Here is a 17,898-nt window from a genome sequence, read left to right on the forward strand (position 1 = left end):
TGTTACAACGTAAGGGTAGGTAGATAAATGAATTGGTTGAAGTACCACTCTAGTAGAACTAAAGCGCCTTTTTAATATCTGCAGTCTGCCAGAGCTGTTAATGTTCATTACATTTATGGGATTTAGGCTAGCGCAGAGACATTCACAGAGAAAATGCTCATCAGTCTCCTACTCTGAAAGGTCCCCACAGCTTCTGTAATGGGTATTAAATGGTAAACCAAGTATTTTCATGTGTGTGCCAAGCGTCCAACGACACAGCTACGAGTTTGGAAATTGAATGGCATGGAATTCACAGGACTTTCGAGTACTCCATTTGTTCTATTACGGCCAAAAGGGTTTCAAAATAGCACATAAAGAGAAGGAGCTCCATCTTTTCTACGCTTTTCTGAGAAATAAGTTGTGAAATTACTCTCTAAGGAGGATGCCTTTCCAATTAGGGGGATGCCGATGTCCGGGTAGGAGGTCACTGAGACTGATTCAGTCCCCTTCCTCACAAGCTCATCAGCAATATTATTTCCCTCTATGTTCCTGTGTACTGGAATCCAGATCAGAGAAATGTTGCCGTGACACCCATGGAATTTCATCTCCTCCCTACAGGAGTTGAATGGTTTTGATCTGCATCATGGCGTCTTCAGAGCCTTAATTCGTGTGAATATCTCTCCTCAACCGTAAAAGTCTTGTTTCGGGCCCGTTAAATGGCGCTATTGTCGAAATAATGGAAAAATAATATTTTGCCCACCTTATTTCATGCTCGGATCAACTTGCGCTGAGATCAAGGACTATGTAAAATGGTACATTCGGTCTAAAAAGCATGTGTTTCCGAAACAACAATTTACAGGGTGGTTGTTGATTTTTGAATCATATGTTATTTTAACAGTGACAACTTTGCCCCGGTGGAATTAATGACTGAAAGGCAGTGTCACACATCCGCGGTGTGACTCATTTTCTTACAAGGTCGCAAAAAGAGGACTGCGCGAGTAATGGCATTGAAATTCAGCGAATTTGGATGGCAGTCGTTGCGAATGTATCACATTCAGCGAAGTATAATTTTAAATTCTTATTCTGTTAGTGGGCTTCTATCCCTAATCAGTTAAAACTTACCTATTTTTAAGGGAGTCGCATTCAAGTCATTATACGATTTTTTTTTTTATTTGAAAAATTGGAAAAGTAATGAATTACAATCACAAAGAATTAAAAAGCATTAGCGACTAGGCTTATCATTGCGCTCATAATAGATAATTTCAAATGTTTTGTTCAAAATATTTAATGAGAAAACAGGTTTGCCTGTGTTCAGAAGAATGATTGAGTTCATGTTGTTTTGGAATATAAGAAGCTAATTAGATTTAAAAAGTGGTTCCTTTAGATTATGTAACACCAAATAAAAAATACTTTGCAGGCAGCGCCGCACGCAGAACCGCAGGCAGTTTCTAGTTAAAATAAAAGAGTAGTAACCAATCCTGGGCGGACTGCAACGCCTTTGTTGGAAGTTCTCATTGATGATCTGAGCTAACGACAACCCAACCTTTGCAGTTTATTTTTTCGCAATGCTGCGGTTTTTCTACTGTTTACTTCCACAAAGATATATACATATGTATTTGTATGTCTAGTACTTTGCAAGCAAAAATTTATGTAACACTTTTGCTTAAATTTTTGTCTATTAGCCGTTAGAGAATTAATTTATCCCTTTAGTTACCCAAATGGGCAACGAGATTGTAACCAGTAAAGTATATAAATAAATAAAATTGTATCCATATTCCCATATTTTATGACTCGCATAAAATCTCCTAAACTCCCATATTTCTATACGTTTACATTTTCTCTTGTGCCCACATTTATATGTACTTACACCCTCACCAACTGTCAGAAAGCATTTTCTTTACATGAGTCTAATATCTTTTGCAATATTATAAAACTTTATACACAAATACTTGCACTAAATTTTCGACATTTTATGTACTTACTTACTTACTTTTGCCGTTTTATGTTTAAGTTTATGTTTATGTAATATAAATTCATATCCCTAAAGGCAAACTCGATTTGATGTTCGTACATCAAAAACAAACATCTTTGCTAATAAACAACAATAGCAATAACTGGATTAAAGTGTTAACAAAGCATTGTTACAAATTTTTACTTGACCCTTAACAAGTGTCCAGGTCCATATAAAGAGTATTAGTTTAAAACAACAAACCAAACATACTTAAATATAAATTATATTGAGCATAAATTCGATAATAAAAACTTCTTCGAAGAGACCTTAAAAGTAGTGATTTTTATGGGAGAAAAAGTGTATAAAATAAGGTCACTTCAGATGAATGTTGGTGAGTATCAGAAAATGCTGATACCTATTTTTTTAATTTTCAGACAAGCTATGAACTGCACTTAAGTTATTTTACGTAATTTCTGTATACTGAAAATTTAAAAGGTTAAAAGGACAATATTCGTTTGGGGGTTAGGGGGGTGCGTGTTCTTAGTTAAATAACCAGTAAAAACTTGTTCGATATTTCAGTACTTCATCTTTCCTTTGAACACAAACAAAATTTTAGTGCTGTTTTAGGGAATTTTTTTACAATGCAAAGAATAAGGGATATACCGGGTGGTAAATTTCTTTGTTTTGGAAAGTTTATCAGCAAAAGAAAGGCATAAAAATGAATAATAAAAGTATTAAAATAATCTGCTCTTCTATTTTCAAATGTGATCGAACAGGCGTTAAAGATGAAATGCAAACATTCGTTAGCAGCTGCTTGGAAAAACATTATATGAATAGAGATGCTTTAAATTTATGGAAGAATCAGTATTATAAGTGTAAAAAAGTTGAGATAGATTTTATTAAATGAAACAAAAACTAGTTTCATTTAAAAATTCACATTTTTTGAATTTTGCCTTCTTACTTTTCAACCAACCTTTGTGAAATAAATCACAGCAAATACCTATAATTCAATAATTTCTCAGCATGGGTTTACTATTTCCCAAAATTGTTGAACTATTTATCGAGGCGTTTTTCTGAAACTAAAGCACATTCGAAAGTTATGTTTCTTATTTAATTCTATTCGTTTTTTATGATAATATGTATATGTAGTTTGGTCTTCTACAAAAACCATATAAAGCCAAGTTTCAGCCTCCAAGTAAATTAAAATCAATTGTATCCAAAATTTTAAATTTTTAAAACAGGATCTTTAGAAAAATTTCGAGTATACTGATTTATAGCCCATTGAGTTTTGGTATAACGAAATAGATATTTGAAGTAGCTCAAGTATCGCCTCGATTTCTTTAAATTTTGGAGTATTTCTTTTATGAAGAAAATGCAAAAAGTCGGCAGCAAAAAAAAATGTTAAAAATCAACCCGAATTTCGAGTTACTTAAAACTTGTACTTTATTATACCAAATTCAATGGGTATAAAACTCCATAGCTGAAACTTTATTCAAAAATTTACTGATTAAAAAGTTTTAAATTTTGATGAAAATTTGCTGTATTTTTTTAATACAATTTTTTATTCAAAAGTTTTAAATGTTGATAAAAATTTTAAGTACTTTTTTCTAGGTTTTCACAAAGTCCGAAACTTGGATTTATATGTATTGTACAATAAGTCTTAGACGAATAAAATAAATAATTATAAAAAATATTAAAACTAAATAGGAAACATCGAATGCAAAAAGCTTTGTTGGATAACATTTGTCTTGAAATGGCCCGGAGTAGATTGCTCTCTATTTTCAAGTTATACGCTAATGTTCATAATACCAAGCCACGTCGGTGTTTTAAGTGCCTTCAGAAGCCAGGAACTTTTCGCTAATCGACACGATTTTCTCTTCTAAGGGGAAAATTTAAAACCCGGCCCAGAGTACACAAAATAAAAATTCGAAGACCTAATATTTAAAGGTCATCAAAATAATATAAATTAAGTGAATTTAAGTATCAGTTGGCGCACTTAATATTGTCAAGACTTACAATATATTCTGGTTCTCGTAGTGCGACAGGTTCTGAAACAAATTCTCTTCGTCATTTACAAGTGAAAATTTGAAGCGTCGAAGCTTCATGCCCGAGTACGCACGAGGCGAGAGTATTATTTTGAGCAAATAGTTTAAATTAAAAAAATAGACAAGGTTGCATTCGTCAATGCCTTCATAGCGTTGTAGTTTTCAGGATATCGAACTACGTCGATCTTCTCAATTCGATTTTTCAGCCAACACTTACGTTGTGAAAAAAATTTGGTGTAATCAACAAAGTTTCTAGCTCTTATCCGTTTCTTCAGGAACAGAGGCTCTTCTTCTTTATTGGTGATTTTGGCCGAGTTTAATAAAGCGCGCTAATAGTTTCTTTCTCGTGCTAACCGGCACCATTTAGACACACCAAGTCCTTTCACCTCATCTTTCCAACATAGAGGTGACCTTCCTCTTCCTCTGCCACCACCAGCTGGTACTACATCGAATACTTCCAGAGTCGGAGCGTTTGTATCCATTCGGACGACATGACCTAGCCGCTTGAAGTATACGTGAAAAGGCTCAAAAATATTTCTCAGAAAGTTCTTCTGCATCATAGGTTAGAACGGGTATATTGAGAGCCTTATGAAGTGTTAGTTTTGCACACTTGTTGACAAGAGAAACCATAAAAGAAGAATTTACACATACCATCTTTTTGTCGATTCTGAAGTTGCATTCGATAGCACGAAAAGGAGTTGCCTATATGGCGCCATATCTGAATTTGGTATCCTTCCAAAACAAGAGCAGAGCTACGCGGTTCTTAATTACAACAAAGCCTAATATTTTTATGTGCCATTGTGCAAGCGGTGTTACAGGTACCAAAGTACTTAAATGTTTCCAACTATTGTTGTTGTGACAACATAAAAATTATCCAAACATTTCGGAAAATGCTTCTGGAGTGACAATCTTTTGCTGGATATAAGGCCGGGCTGTTTCAATAATGCAGCACCAACTTTTTTCAGGAACGAGTTTTCCTTAATCGTGTCTGCTTTTAAAGAAAGAATAATCTCACAGCGAACAAGCTTTTCAAATATTTCAATAAAGAAATATCTGTTTGGTATTGAGCTCATAAACGCCTCAATAGTTTTATTTTTGGATATACCTAAAGTTTATTTAAAAATTCTTTTAATACACAGTTTTGAAATGTACCTACAAAATTTGGATAAAGTGCATATTTGCCATGGCCAACCATCAAATATTGTTTAATTGAAAACTACATCTGTGGCTATAATTTTTTCACCATGCATATTCTTATAAATTTAAGGCATGTCTGTTAAATTTGGCATACACAAATTTTGAGTAATAATCCACTTTGATGCTTTTCGGGCGTCTGCAAAGCAATTCGGTGATCCAACAACAAATCAACAGGAGAATATAGTACACACACTGTAAAATTTCACGCGCAATATATAAACAATATTCGCACCTGAAATTTTTGCAAAACACAAAAAATTTCGCAAATAAGCTGAAGAAAGTGCCCACACAAGTAATTCAGTTAAGCGAATTTCATTCGACTGCGAAAGACAGCAAACAAATTGGTGAGTTGGCGTTATTCGTATGAGCTCATATTGGCTATAAGTGAAAGAAATTGAAATTATTGAAAATTGTCTATAACTAGCAAGAATAAACAATATATCTGTAAAATCAAATTCCGCGAATTTGCACAGAGCTATACCTACATACAAGGTGGCGCAAAATTAACCACCCTATCGGAAGATTTCTAATTTTTGCAAGTGGTGTCGTACGTCAATCAAATTTGACACTTGTGAACTGGACAGCTTGGCCAAACAAATAGACAACCAATGGAACGCGTAAAGATGAAAATAACATTTCCATCACTCAAAATCATTTTTTGTATTTCGTAAAAAAGTAAAGTTATTTAATTTAGTGTTGCGCCACCTTATACACACTCACACAAGACAGCGCAAAGCTACAATATCTAAAATAAAAACTTCAATTGTCTTATTTTATTTTCTCTTTGTCATATGCATACTTATCTGTATACGTACGTGTCTTTTTCATCAGATTTTTGCTCATTTGCACTTCACCGCCACTTTCGTTCAACAGGGAAAAGTGTGGCAAGCAAACGAAAAACTATAACAAAAATAAAAATAAAGTAGAATAATGAAAAAATAAAAATATATTGAAAAACCAGCAGATATATTCACCATAGCAGTGGCAAAAATAGCACAAATGTCGTGCGAGGAGGCGGTGTGATCACTCGATAGCTTTAGATCAGCAGCGCACGAGCACATCTTTGGCTCAAACTCGCACCGTGATGCTTCACACACGATCGCTATGTGTCTGTAAACATTCTCATTGAAATTTTAATTTTGTATCATTGTATAAAAATATGCTCGCAAAGCACTCATACCAAGTTTATGTACTTATTGTAGCCGTTAGGAAATTTCAATTGCATGCGATAAGAAATTGGACTTCAATTTTCAATAAATGGAGCCCCACTTCTGAAAATTAGTGCGAAATCCATTCTTATATGTAGGCGCGCAGCCAAACCAGGAATTTCGCATATAGTAAGTTCATGTTAATCCTATTACTTTCATATCAAGCAGAATGATATGTTGGGAAATTTTCTCTAGACAATTTCTTAATGCCAATAGTTGAGAAAAAAACGACCATAAGCACAATTTTACTTTTTATGGTGATCAATCCACCCGTTTTATTACTGATTAACTACTATCTGACTCAGTCGCTCATTATGGCATTGATAGCGGAACTTTAGCTGATTTTTGTTTTGATTATGTTAAAGTTGTAATTGTTCTAAAAAATTTGGTTTTGATGTATCATGAAATTTGCACCAAGAGCCATACAAAACTTTCAAAGTATTCAAAATATTAAATACAGCTTTTGGTTATATTAGTTTGGTGGAAAAGGAATCCGTTAGTTTTGCATAGTATTTTTGCGCAAATGGTTTAAAACTGTTTCATTGGCGATGCGACGACTATTAACATGCCGGTCTAATTCAATTATTTCTTATCGAACTTTTCAACATTATCGACGTTTTTTTAACATTGAAAATGCATGAACGCAATCAACAAAATCAAAAGTGCACGTTACAGTCTCGGCACCATAGACATCATTCGCAATTTTAGCGGCCAGGCTGCATTTTTGCCTTTATCAAAGAAAAACTGAAAAATGTACTAAATTTTCTCTTTGTTGACTTCCATTGTTAACACCCTTTAACTCACAACTGATTAGAACAAACAAAACATAGGAAACGAATATTTCTAATGTGAAATGTCACCCTGACAACGAGCATAAACTTTAAATTGTTTGATCGATACTTTATGAGATATCGATCACTTAAGCCATCTACCGAAAAAAAATGGTGGATTTTTTTCCCCCAAACTAATATTTTAGGTTATTTGACATTATGAGACATCTTCTTTTAAAAACCGTAACTTAGAAGCATGAAATAAAGTTGCTTAAGTAGCGAATAAACATCACTCACCTTTGAGAGGAAAGTTTTTTTCTAATATCGAGTGTATTTCTGCCATAAAAAAGCTCCTTTCAAAAAAGCTATTTTCATATATCTGCCGTTTGAAATCGCCATTGTGGAAAAACATCAAGACGAACGGCACAAATAGGAGGAGGAGCACGGCCAACCAACCAAAACGGGTGTAAAGTGTAAATATGCAAAATTTTGAATTGAACATCTCAGGCAAATTCTTTATCTTTAAACTTATTAGGAATTTAGCGAATTCGAATGTCTGGATTCGGATGTAGCAATTTATCTAAAAAGGTAATTTTGGTTATTGGTGTCAAATTTTATCAGAGAATAAAGAGCAGTTCTAAAATCATTTAATTGTTTTAAATAATACTCATTAAAAACCTTTAAATATAATTCACTTTTATCAGTTGTCTATTTTTGTGTTCGGTTGGCAACTAACCTGCAGCCTTTATGCCTCCGTTAAGCTTAAATCGAAGTTAGCTATTAAACAGTTACAAACCGGAGATTGAGACAACTACATATTACATAGACAACCTCTGGTTAAGTACTGTTCAATTGCCTCAGAACTGCAATCTAAACAACTTTATTAAAATGCTAAATAAATAGAGTTAAATAATGCTAAACAAAACTTTTCTTTATAAAATTATTTTTATTTTTTTATTAATTTTTTATTGTCTAAGCAGAACATTAGTCACTATTTCCACTTGGGGCTCTACTAATCTGTCTGTTATTTCTTCGACACATCTGCAGCTGCTATAATTTCTAGTCACACACAATCTGCTGCTGTCTATTACATACCTATATGCAAAATACTCAATTCGCGTGTATCTACAAGATACTCAAACTCAACGTGAACACATACAGTAGTTGTGGTGTACGATCACAACCACTACATATGCAACATGAAAATTTTGAACATCTAATTTCGATGCGGCGCACGATAGAAGATTTGCCTCAACTCACAACGATTCGCCACCTCAATTCGATACGACAATTTTAACGAAATTCGACCAAAAATCGAGCCGCGCGCGCTAAGTGCATCGCCGCTGCAAGAACAACCGCAGTTTAGCAATTCGTACATATATACATATATTAGCAACGAAATATTTAAATGAATTTTTATTCTCATTTTTTCACAACTTAATGGAAAATAGATTTATTAATTCATAAATTTTTGGAAATACATAACAACAAATAACCAATTAAAGCGCATAAACGAAATAACAAAACCTAAACTAATACCATTCGAATAAATCACAAACAAGAAAAAAAAAGAATTTAATCAAGAAAGATAAATAAAGTCAAAGGAATTTTTCTCTGAAACTCACGCAACCACAGAAAGCAGTAAATTTCATTCACACACATACATGAATTTGCTGAAAAGCTGAAAAAATTCGACGAGCAAAATCATTTTGGATTGCAAATTCAATAGCCAAAATTCAGTTATCAAAAGAATTTGTGATTTGTGGTAACGTGTACAATCTCTACTTTATATACTATTACTATCTCTACACTACTCTACACCAGTTTTTGTTATATTAAAGACTTAGTTGAATATTAATCATATTTTTCATGAATTTATAGTTAAAGTTTATTTTAAATTAAATTTTTTGTATATTTTTAGAGAAAAAGTTTATAAATATTGTGCTTATTTTTTGAGTTATTACCCCTGTTGCACTTTAAATAGAGGAGCTTGTGCAGAAATTTATTACACTTAAAAAAAGAAACAACAAAAACAAGAAAAACAAACAGAAAGCAAAAAAATCAAAAAACTTTAAATTTATTTAAAAAAAATACATAAATTTAGCAAAACAGTAATTTTTAACAACAAAGTTAAAACTTTTAGTGAGAAAAAATGGTTTCACAGTGGCAATTAATCAATCAAAATTATAAAAATATGGACGGTAATTTTTCCTAAAGCAAAAAAATGTGTACATATGTTTGCATACTGCACGTGTTTCATGTTCTACATACAAATCGCTGTGTACATAAGCATATAAGTATTATCAATACATAACTACATGCAAAATAAATATTAAATTGCAGCAATAAGCAAATAATTATAAAAAAATATAAAATAAAATTGCATTAAAAATAGTTAAAAAATAAAAAAAATTGCTTGTTATAATCAAAAAAAAAAACTCCCCTAAAGTAATATGAAAAAATAGAGCATTTAAAATTATATTCCCTCTTCAATCATGAGACATCCATTTAACTATAAGTAAGATGCGCCCGGCCCACAAATCTGTGCCGTCGTTTCCTCGCGTGCATCTCCTGCTTCACCTTCGCCACTCGCTCGCAGCTATCCCCTGATTGGTACTGTGTGGTGACGTGCAGCTCATCTTTTTCGACGTTCCACTTCTGAAAATTTATTTATTTCGCTCATTTCACATATTAAGAAAAAGTCATATGAACATACATTAATGTTTGTAAAGGCATATAAAAGAACTAGATTTATACAATTCCTACCACCACCACCATCAACCGCACCATATAAAAATCTGTTATTCAAAAATTATATCTCTTTAGCAGCGGATGCTTGTTTGTTGTCGTCAAAATTATCAATATTTTTAGTAGGTAGTTGGGGAAATATAATATGAGCACACAAATCATTTCCATCTATGCATACTTACATGCATATATGCACATAAGTATTTATAATAGAGAGAATATGAGCATAAAATTTGTCAACTAATATTTAACACAAAAAGTATTTCGAAGCGAAAAACTGTGCCAAAATATTGTAGCATTCTTATGGATGCTCGCAAGTCAAATGAAATTCCATTTTAGCTATACAAGCCGACTAAAAAACAACTTAAAAAAAATGCATAGTTAATGATCTCCAAAAATAACGATTTCAGCTTCTTACGGTATTTGCAATGTATATAAAAAGGAATTTGGAAATAAGTTTAAAAAAAAAACTTGAATTTTTAAAACACAAAGAAGTCATGTAGCAAATACCCTTGGTTGCAGGCTCACAGTATTATTTTTATGAAATTTCATGTATCAATATTACTATTATACAATTCGGAGCACTTGAAATTTTTTTACCAGTATGGACGTATGTTGTAAATAGGTATATGCACTGGTGCCCACATAATTAAGTCACATCATCTTCATACAATACTCGCAATATTTTTCATGCTAAAATTTTATAAATATATAAGTCATCTTTTTAAAATATAATTTAAAGTCAAACTTCCAAACTTTGTGCAAAATTCTCAAAAATTTAGCAAGTTTCAAAAAATTTCCATTTAATTTTAAACTTTTTAGTCAAATTTGTTAGAAAACTTCTAGGTACGATCTGATAAAGCGGAAATTCGAAGCCGGTCAAAAATCGTATTATTTTTAGTGAATTTTCTAATTCAATATTCAGAATTTCCTTCCATATCTCCAGAAGTTCTAATAAGTTTTTGTAAATTTCCCGCATGTCTTTTATTATTATTAGGGCAGGATTGAGCACCGCGACCTAAAAAGTCTATTGTGCCTCCTTCATTGAACTCAGAGTATTTCTCTGAGTGCAACTTTTCTAATACATTTTAGCATTTGTCCTATTTAATTGAATTTTATTTCCTTTTATGATCAAATATGTTTAACCAGGTTTTTATGCCGCTTAGTCATCATCATTCCTCCCTACCTGCAAGTGTCATTGGAGTATAATCCCAGATTAGTAAGATGATAATTCAATCTGCAATGCGCAGTTGGAATTCCTGTGATGATTCTAAAATTATTCTTATTTAATTCTATAATGTAATCTTTAAATCGATTTACGTTAAAACTATCTATCATTTACTTTGGTTACGTTAAACGTCTTTGTATTTTTTCTACTTCTTGCGTAAACGAGGATAAGTTACAGAAGTTACCCTTTCTTCGGCCTCAAAATAAATCTAGGCCAATAATGGAGAGGTCGCCTCTTTCCTTGTTAATTTGCCGATTTGTTCGCAGTCCGTGTCCTCTGTGCCATGTTAGCATATTTTGCATTATGTCGAAGGTTTTAAATAATCCTGCCCAAGTCTTTTCATTGCCCAGTTCAGTCTTGAGTGGCTTAACTAAATTGAATATCGGTAGCATCATGTCCGATTGCATTGAGATATCTGGGGCTAGTTCAGCAAGAATATCAAACTTCCTGCGATTTTGAAGAACGTCCGAGCCAATGATGGTTTTGGTTGTTCTTAGGATAGTGTTCCTCCATTGGAATTGAATATGAATGTGAAGAGGAGCGTGTTATAGCAGAATCTTCATTGATGGCATGGGTCATGTACGCATGGCTGTTCACGTTTGTCTGAGCTACTTTTCAATGGTTACTAGGTTTCCCCTTAATAGATCTCTCCAACATAACTCCACCTCGAAAATGTAATAAATTAGACTCGTTTTAAGAAGCAGATTGCTAGCCACACTAGTGGTATAAGAGAAAGAGATAGAGAGATTTTGAATTGAGGTCAAGAATTTACAGTTTCTCATCAATAAACTCTCCAAAATATTGAAATAACAAAGGATGAAAAACGTAAATAGTTGCCCGGATATGAAAAAAAAATCAAACTCAAGACAGAATTTTACGTAAAGTTTACTATTTTTCTATACTCTGAATGAATTATGATATGAATTATCATATTTTTCGTAGATGTGCAGTTTGATGTTTCTTATAAATCTTAGTAACCAGTAGAGTATTAAGTTTTCCATAAAAAGTTCAAGTATACTTTTTATTTACTTTTAAAGTAAAATTGTAAACTCTTCAGAAGAATTTTCTAACTATTTGAATACTCAAACCAATAAATACAATATTGACCATGTGTATGTTGCCCATTTAGTTCATCGGCAAAAGAGCAGCACTTCCCGTAACTAAAGCCACCAGCGGGATCTTGAAACTTATTTAAAGGAATTTCAACAAAACTAATATTGTTTCTAAGATTATTCTTATTAGCATAGGCGTTTCGAATAAATACGGATCCTTGCTGGCGCTTATGTCAATTTGACGGCGTCTGTTAAAACTGTGGTTTATTACTCAACCACTGATGGCCAGTTAGATAGACTATTGCTCCAAGCTTAACTGGTTTTTTGCAGCAGAATCATGGAAAATTGGATTTAGCGACATAAATGTGTCTCAATAACAAAAAATATCGCTAATACCTCCACACAGCTTGTTTTATTAGATTTCAATCAACCTGCCTTTATTAGAAACTTTTATACGTGTCCTCGTATTGTAGTAGAAAAAGTGAAATTTATTTTATTTTTTATTTTTATATTTTATTTTAAGAATTGAGAACAAAACTTTCTTAGACTTGTTTGGGAAATAATCTACTATATAATTATACTTATAAAGAAGTATGCGGCTCGTTTTGAAATTATTTACACTAAAACTACCGAGTACACTTGGGTAATACTAACCAGATGCTTTTGCGCTTTTGCAAGTCAAAAGTTCTATAGATTAAAATTCAGTTAGATAAAGCGGCTCCGAAGCATCCTTTTTTCTTTTAAGCTACTTGGTTTTAGGTAAAAATTCTTGCATTCGTGTAGATCTGAAGCATCTGAAAAGTGTTAGCTGAACATTTGCCAATCACGGCAAATAGAGAAATATCGTAGATTCGCCCTCTACATCACATCTCAAAACCTATTTTAAAAATTTGTCCTGATGCCATCCATTTAATTGCATTCGATCCTTTTGGTGAAGCAACACAGTTCGGTGAGCAACAAAAACAGCTCATTCAATTAACCTATCAGCACAGTTTTCAAAAAAAGTGCTTTTAATTGCAAAAATAAAAGAAAAAATTGTTATTCAAAAATGACAAAACATATATTTCTTAAAACTGTTACCTAAACATTTTTTCCAAACAAAATTTTTTTATATTATACTAAAAAAAAATTATAAAAAGTATAAATAATGGCAAAAATAAAAAACAAATCAGTCTTTCAATAAAGACAAAACAAAGTTTCCTAGAAATACTTCTTAAAAATTTGTTTCCGAATTAAATTTACTTATTTTAGACCGAGCTGAAGTTAACTCACTTTAAAACTCAGTACCAAAATTTTCGATATCGAATAATTCTCCTTGACGGTGTACAAAATGCGTGGATCACTTAAACACAAATAATAAAAAAATTGTGTGACTAAACTTTAGAAACTTTGACACGCAAAGAAAAGTTTAGATACTGCGGTATAACTGTGTTCTACACAAAAGATGTACAAGTTAAAGTGACTTGTTTAGTTATGAAAACTTTAACCCTAAATTTCCTTTCACCGTTCTGAGTGAAATAACTGACCAAATATCAGAAAAGATACTCCGAAACATCTGAAACAATTTTGGCAGCTTTTTATTTCCGTTTTAGTTATATTTCAAATATATTTGCTATTTAGAACGAAAAGTGACCCTGGCTCATATTCAGAGTATATCTTAAGCAAGTCGGAATATTTCGGTGAGCCGCTAGATGGTATTGGGTTTCTGATGTCTTAAAAATTGCGTGACATTTTATAAAATTCAATGTCTAACTTACAATTCATAAACTGCCTAAAGGTAAGAAGTATAAGATTTCAAAAAAGTGAAATCATTTAGTTCTACATAAAGTGCCGCGAAACCTTTCATTTGTGTTTATATGAAGCATATATTTATTTTAACTTTTACCCTAGTAGATCAAAAACCATATACGAATTTTTTCTGCTAATTTTGCTATGACAATACTTTACAAAAAACTGTAGTAAAATCAGGTCTATGCAATATATACAACATGCATTCATATAGGTACATACATTTAATCCACAAATATATTGTATAATTTCATAATTTTTTGCATGCTAAAAAAATATGCATTACAAAAATGTGGGCATGGAACTGTTTCTAAATTCCTAGAAACCAAAGCGAATGAGTTCGAAACAATAAATCTTTCCACGAATGTAGAACAAAATGCCCCAAAATAGGAGACTTGACCCAATTAATTATGAGCAAAGGCGACAAATGCATTAAAATCTAGAGACTTTTTTCAATTTCTTGCACATAAATATGTATGTATGTACAAAAATTCAAAAAGAATGATAAGTAAATAAAATTCCAAAGAAAATACACACATGAAAAGTGGAAATTCGGCAAAACAAAAAAACAATTGCCAAACTGAAGCATCAACACGAAGCAGACATGAAAATAACGTCAACCAAAGCCAAGTGGTCACATATACATTGGCGGATGAGTAACATTTTACTTGGGTGACTAAAATTAGCATCAACAATACAATACACATACATCAAAAGTAGCATGTGTGGCATGCAGGGGAATCATATACTTAATATTTGTATATATGCATCCATTTATATGTGTTTTTTTTTTTCTTCTTTTTTTTTTGTAATTATATGTGTTGGACTATTTTCTGGCGGTTGGCTATTAGCTAATATTTAACTTTAGCTTCATTTCGTGAATACATAACGTTAAAAAAATTGTGATACACTTACGTCAATACGGCATTAGCAATAATGTCGATACAGAGGTGGGAGTGTGTCGATGAGGGATTTCATTGATATTTGTTGGCAAAAGTTTTAAATAGACAGAATGGAAGAAGCTGCAAGCGAGAGAGAAACTAAGAAGCAATCTTAAAATAGCTAAGTCATTAATGCAGTACATAAATAAATCAATGAAAATAGTAATAACTTTGTTAAGGAGTTACTAAATAACATTTTCTTGGTTTTTCTGTACCATTTTCTGAGTTAAATTCCAGCAAGCACTTCTCATAAGCCATACTTAAATAGTGGGATAAGCATTGGATTTCAGCAAAGAACTGTTCAAAAACTAAGTACTGAATGTTAGAATGTGAGAAATTAATGAGTGAAAAATGCAGCATAACATAATTTAAAATGCAGTTTTTTCTACTTTACTTTTGCTTTCCTTAATTTTTCTTATTTCCAACTTCTTATGCATTTTTTTCTCCCTACTTCTTTTCTCTATCGACGCGGTTTATTATATTACTTTTGCGCACACCACAAAAATTCTTTTTCAATTATGCGAGATAAATATTCCACTACAGCGCAAATATGCAAGGAGTTTGGAATAGTACGTGTTTCTCCATTGAAAAAAATAATAAAGGAATTGTAAAAAAATCCTTAAGAAGCAGCCGAAATGAAAGAAAAACGTAGAAATAGAAAATTAAAATCAAAGCAAAAGTTTAAATATTAAGAGCTATTAAAAGCAAAGCAGCGGCTTTTATCTGCATTGTTAATCAAATTTTGTTCAAACTCGCAGCTCAAAGCTCAGATAAATACAAATAATTAAACAAAATTAGTTAGAACTATTGTTATAATTCGTTTGAAATATATATAGCAGATACGCATAAAAATTGACAGCGAAATAATCTAAAATAAGAACAGAATTTTGTTTCTGTAGGCTTCCGAAACTTCCTCTGTTGAATTTAGAGACGTGTTTAAATAAGGCATTCCAAGAATGGAGTGAATGAAAACACTCTTAGTGTCTGAACTTTCTTATGAACAGCAAGACTTACTATAGTCTAGGAGTCATTATATCTTGGGTTACTTTCGATTTAATAAAAAAACCAAAACAAAAATAAGAAAAAACCAATGTCAGCTGAAAATATTACACAGTACTTGTTTTTAAGTTTATATTTCTTAGATATGTACACAAAAGATGTACACAAAAGATGCCAAAAACTAGGGAGAATTAGGTTTTTGGTTATGGCTAGGTTATGGCTAGGATTCATAAGAATTCCACCATGAAAATTTTAATTGCGCTTCTTTCGCTCAGCCTAAAATTATCTTGGAAAATATCATAGGCTTACATTTCTAATGTGACGATGTGACGTAACATTTTCTGCTAAACAAAGAAAGTAAAATAAGTAGAATAAACTGCGCTCTGAAAGAGAGTTTATGGCCACTAATACAATAAAAATTGCATGCGAATTTCGTCATTGAAATATATTACTTAAAGCAAAAATCTAGTGAAAACAGTCCATTTGGTTTTTACTAGTCACCAGTTATCCCATTTTCACATAACTTACCCGATCTTACTGGGCGACGGCCATGACCAAGTGGGTGACTACCATTTGTTTATTTCTAGTTAGAAGCCTCCATTAAAAAATTAATTATGGGAAAGTAGTTTTTTAATAGCAGTTGCTCTTTGGCAGGCAAATGTGGTACACATTTCTTTTATGAAGAAGCTTCTCATCAAGGCAATACTACTTTCAGAACAGAAGTAAAACTGTAAGGCTATCCATTAGTATGACAACATAAAACGCACCCCTTACATGCGTGCCAATTAAACATATAAAAGGCAAAATTTGTATCTTTAGTTAAAAAACTGAGATTTGCTGATCTCTATTCTTATCATCTCTTATTCTATCATAACTGGATATGTTTCTGAGGTGTAGGGTTACTATTTCGTCCGATGCAAAAAATCTTCTTGGAAAAGTAATATGTAACTAAAACAATCTGTAACTGAAAAAACAAATCCAATTATTCAAGGATTTGGGCCCAAGTACATGCAGCAGAGCATTTTCCCATATTTCTCCTAGGAAAAGTTCACATTAATTCTCATTGTGCAACTTTTCTTTAAGTTCAATGCAAAATTTTTCCGCTATTTAACTGCTTACCGCTATTGTAATAGATCACTTGTTGCCGCATTAAATAAAACACTAACCTCTTTAATCCTTGATTAGTCAGCAAAGGTGCCACAATGCAACAACAAATCACTTTTATTACGAACAAAAAAACTTTAACCAGCTGCTCCTTAAATGCAGGAGAATCTATTATAGCTATCATGAATCATGGATAAAGCATTATATGGGTATCCCTAACACAATAATAAAAACAACAACAGGTGTAATAAAAACAATATGGTCTGACACAACAAATCTTAACACTTGAAAAATTATAACCCAATAATAACGAGGGTAAGAACACGTGAACGTGAAAAACTTTCCATCCCAATGTCCAATGCAACAAAGCTCCCATGAACAATAATACACACATATGTATGTACACATACTCGTATATACATATGTATAGGTATAGTTCAATGGTCAAACCAACGCAGGGTTAACAGGTCAGAAAATTGGAGTAGATGGTGAATGGGATGTGGTTGTTTATACATACATACAGAGACATAGATGTTCGCACATATTCACCCAAGCGCGTTTTATTACGACTAACTAAAGTGACAGGTGGAGATTGAATGCCTCATCTTTGTATACTTAACTTTTGCCCATTAAAACAATGAAAGCGGGAAATTAATGGTATTTGATACAGAGTATCAGTGCTGGTATCGGCATTTATTTAAGCTTGAGGATATGATGTTGGTAGGTGCGTAGCTGTGGTCGTTAACTGAATTTCACATCAATCAATATTAATTTCCGTTAATACAAAACATAGCGCATACATATGTATGTGTGTGTATATGAGTGCATGCGTGCATACTCGAGGGTATGTGTGTTTATGCGAGCAAGCAATCGAAGTATAGAAGAAAA

The 17,898-nt window shown here is 32.4% G+C and overlaps 2 protein-coding genes across 6 annotated transcripts in view; one reads left to right on the plus strand and one right to left on the minus strand.

Moving 5' to 3' along the window:
* Window positions 1-17,898, plus strand: part of LOC128862144 (uncharacterized) — a 188,095-nt gene that overhangs the window by 111,500 nt on the left and 58,697 nt on the right. The window lies entirely within an intron of this gene.
* LOC128862146 (uncharacterized) lies at window positions 5,086-6,279 on the minus strand. Of its 2 annotated transcripts, none has more exons than XM_054100612.1 (3): window positions 6,147-6,279; window positions 5,988-6,072; window positions 5,086-5,550 (listed from the first exon to the last, which is right to left on the minus strand). In XM_054100612.1, exons 1-3 carry the CDS (start codon window positions 6,231-6,233, stop codon window positions 5,528-5,530), a joined length of 195 nt encoding a protein of 64 aa, XP_053956587.1. In that variant the 5' UTR covers window positions 6,234-6,279; the 3' UTR covers window positions 5,086-5,527. The 2 variants fall into 2 exon arrangements, with proteins under 2 accessions (XP_053956587.1, XP_053956586.1); XM_054100611.1 differs by having other exon boundaries at window positions 5,972-6,072.

Source organism: Anastrepha ludens, chromosome 4 (genome assembly GCF_028408465.1).
Source record: "Anastrepha ludens isolate Willacy chromosome 4, idAnaLude1.1, whole genome shotgun sequence".
NCBI classification, from domain to species: domain Eukaryota; kingdom Metazoa; phylum Arthropoda; class Insecta; order Diptera; family Tephritidae; genus Anastrepha; species Anastrepha ludens.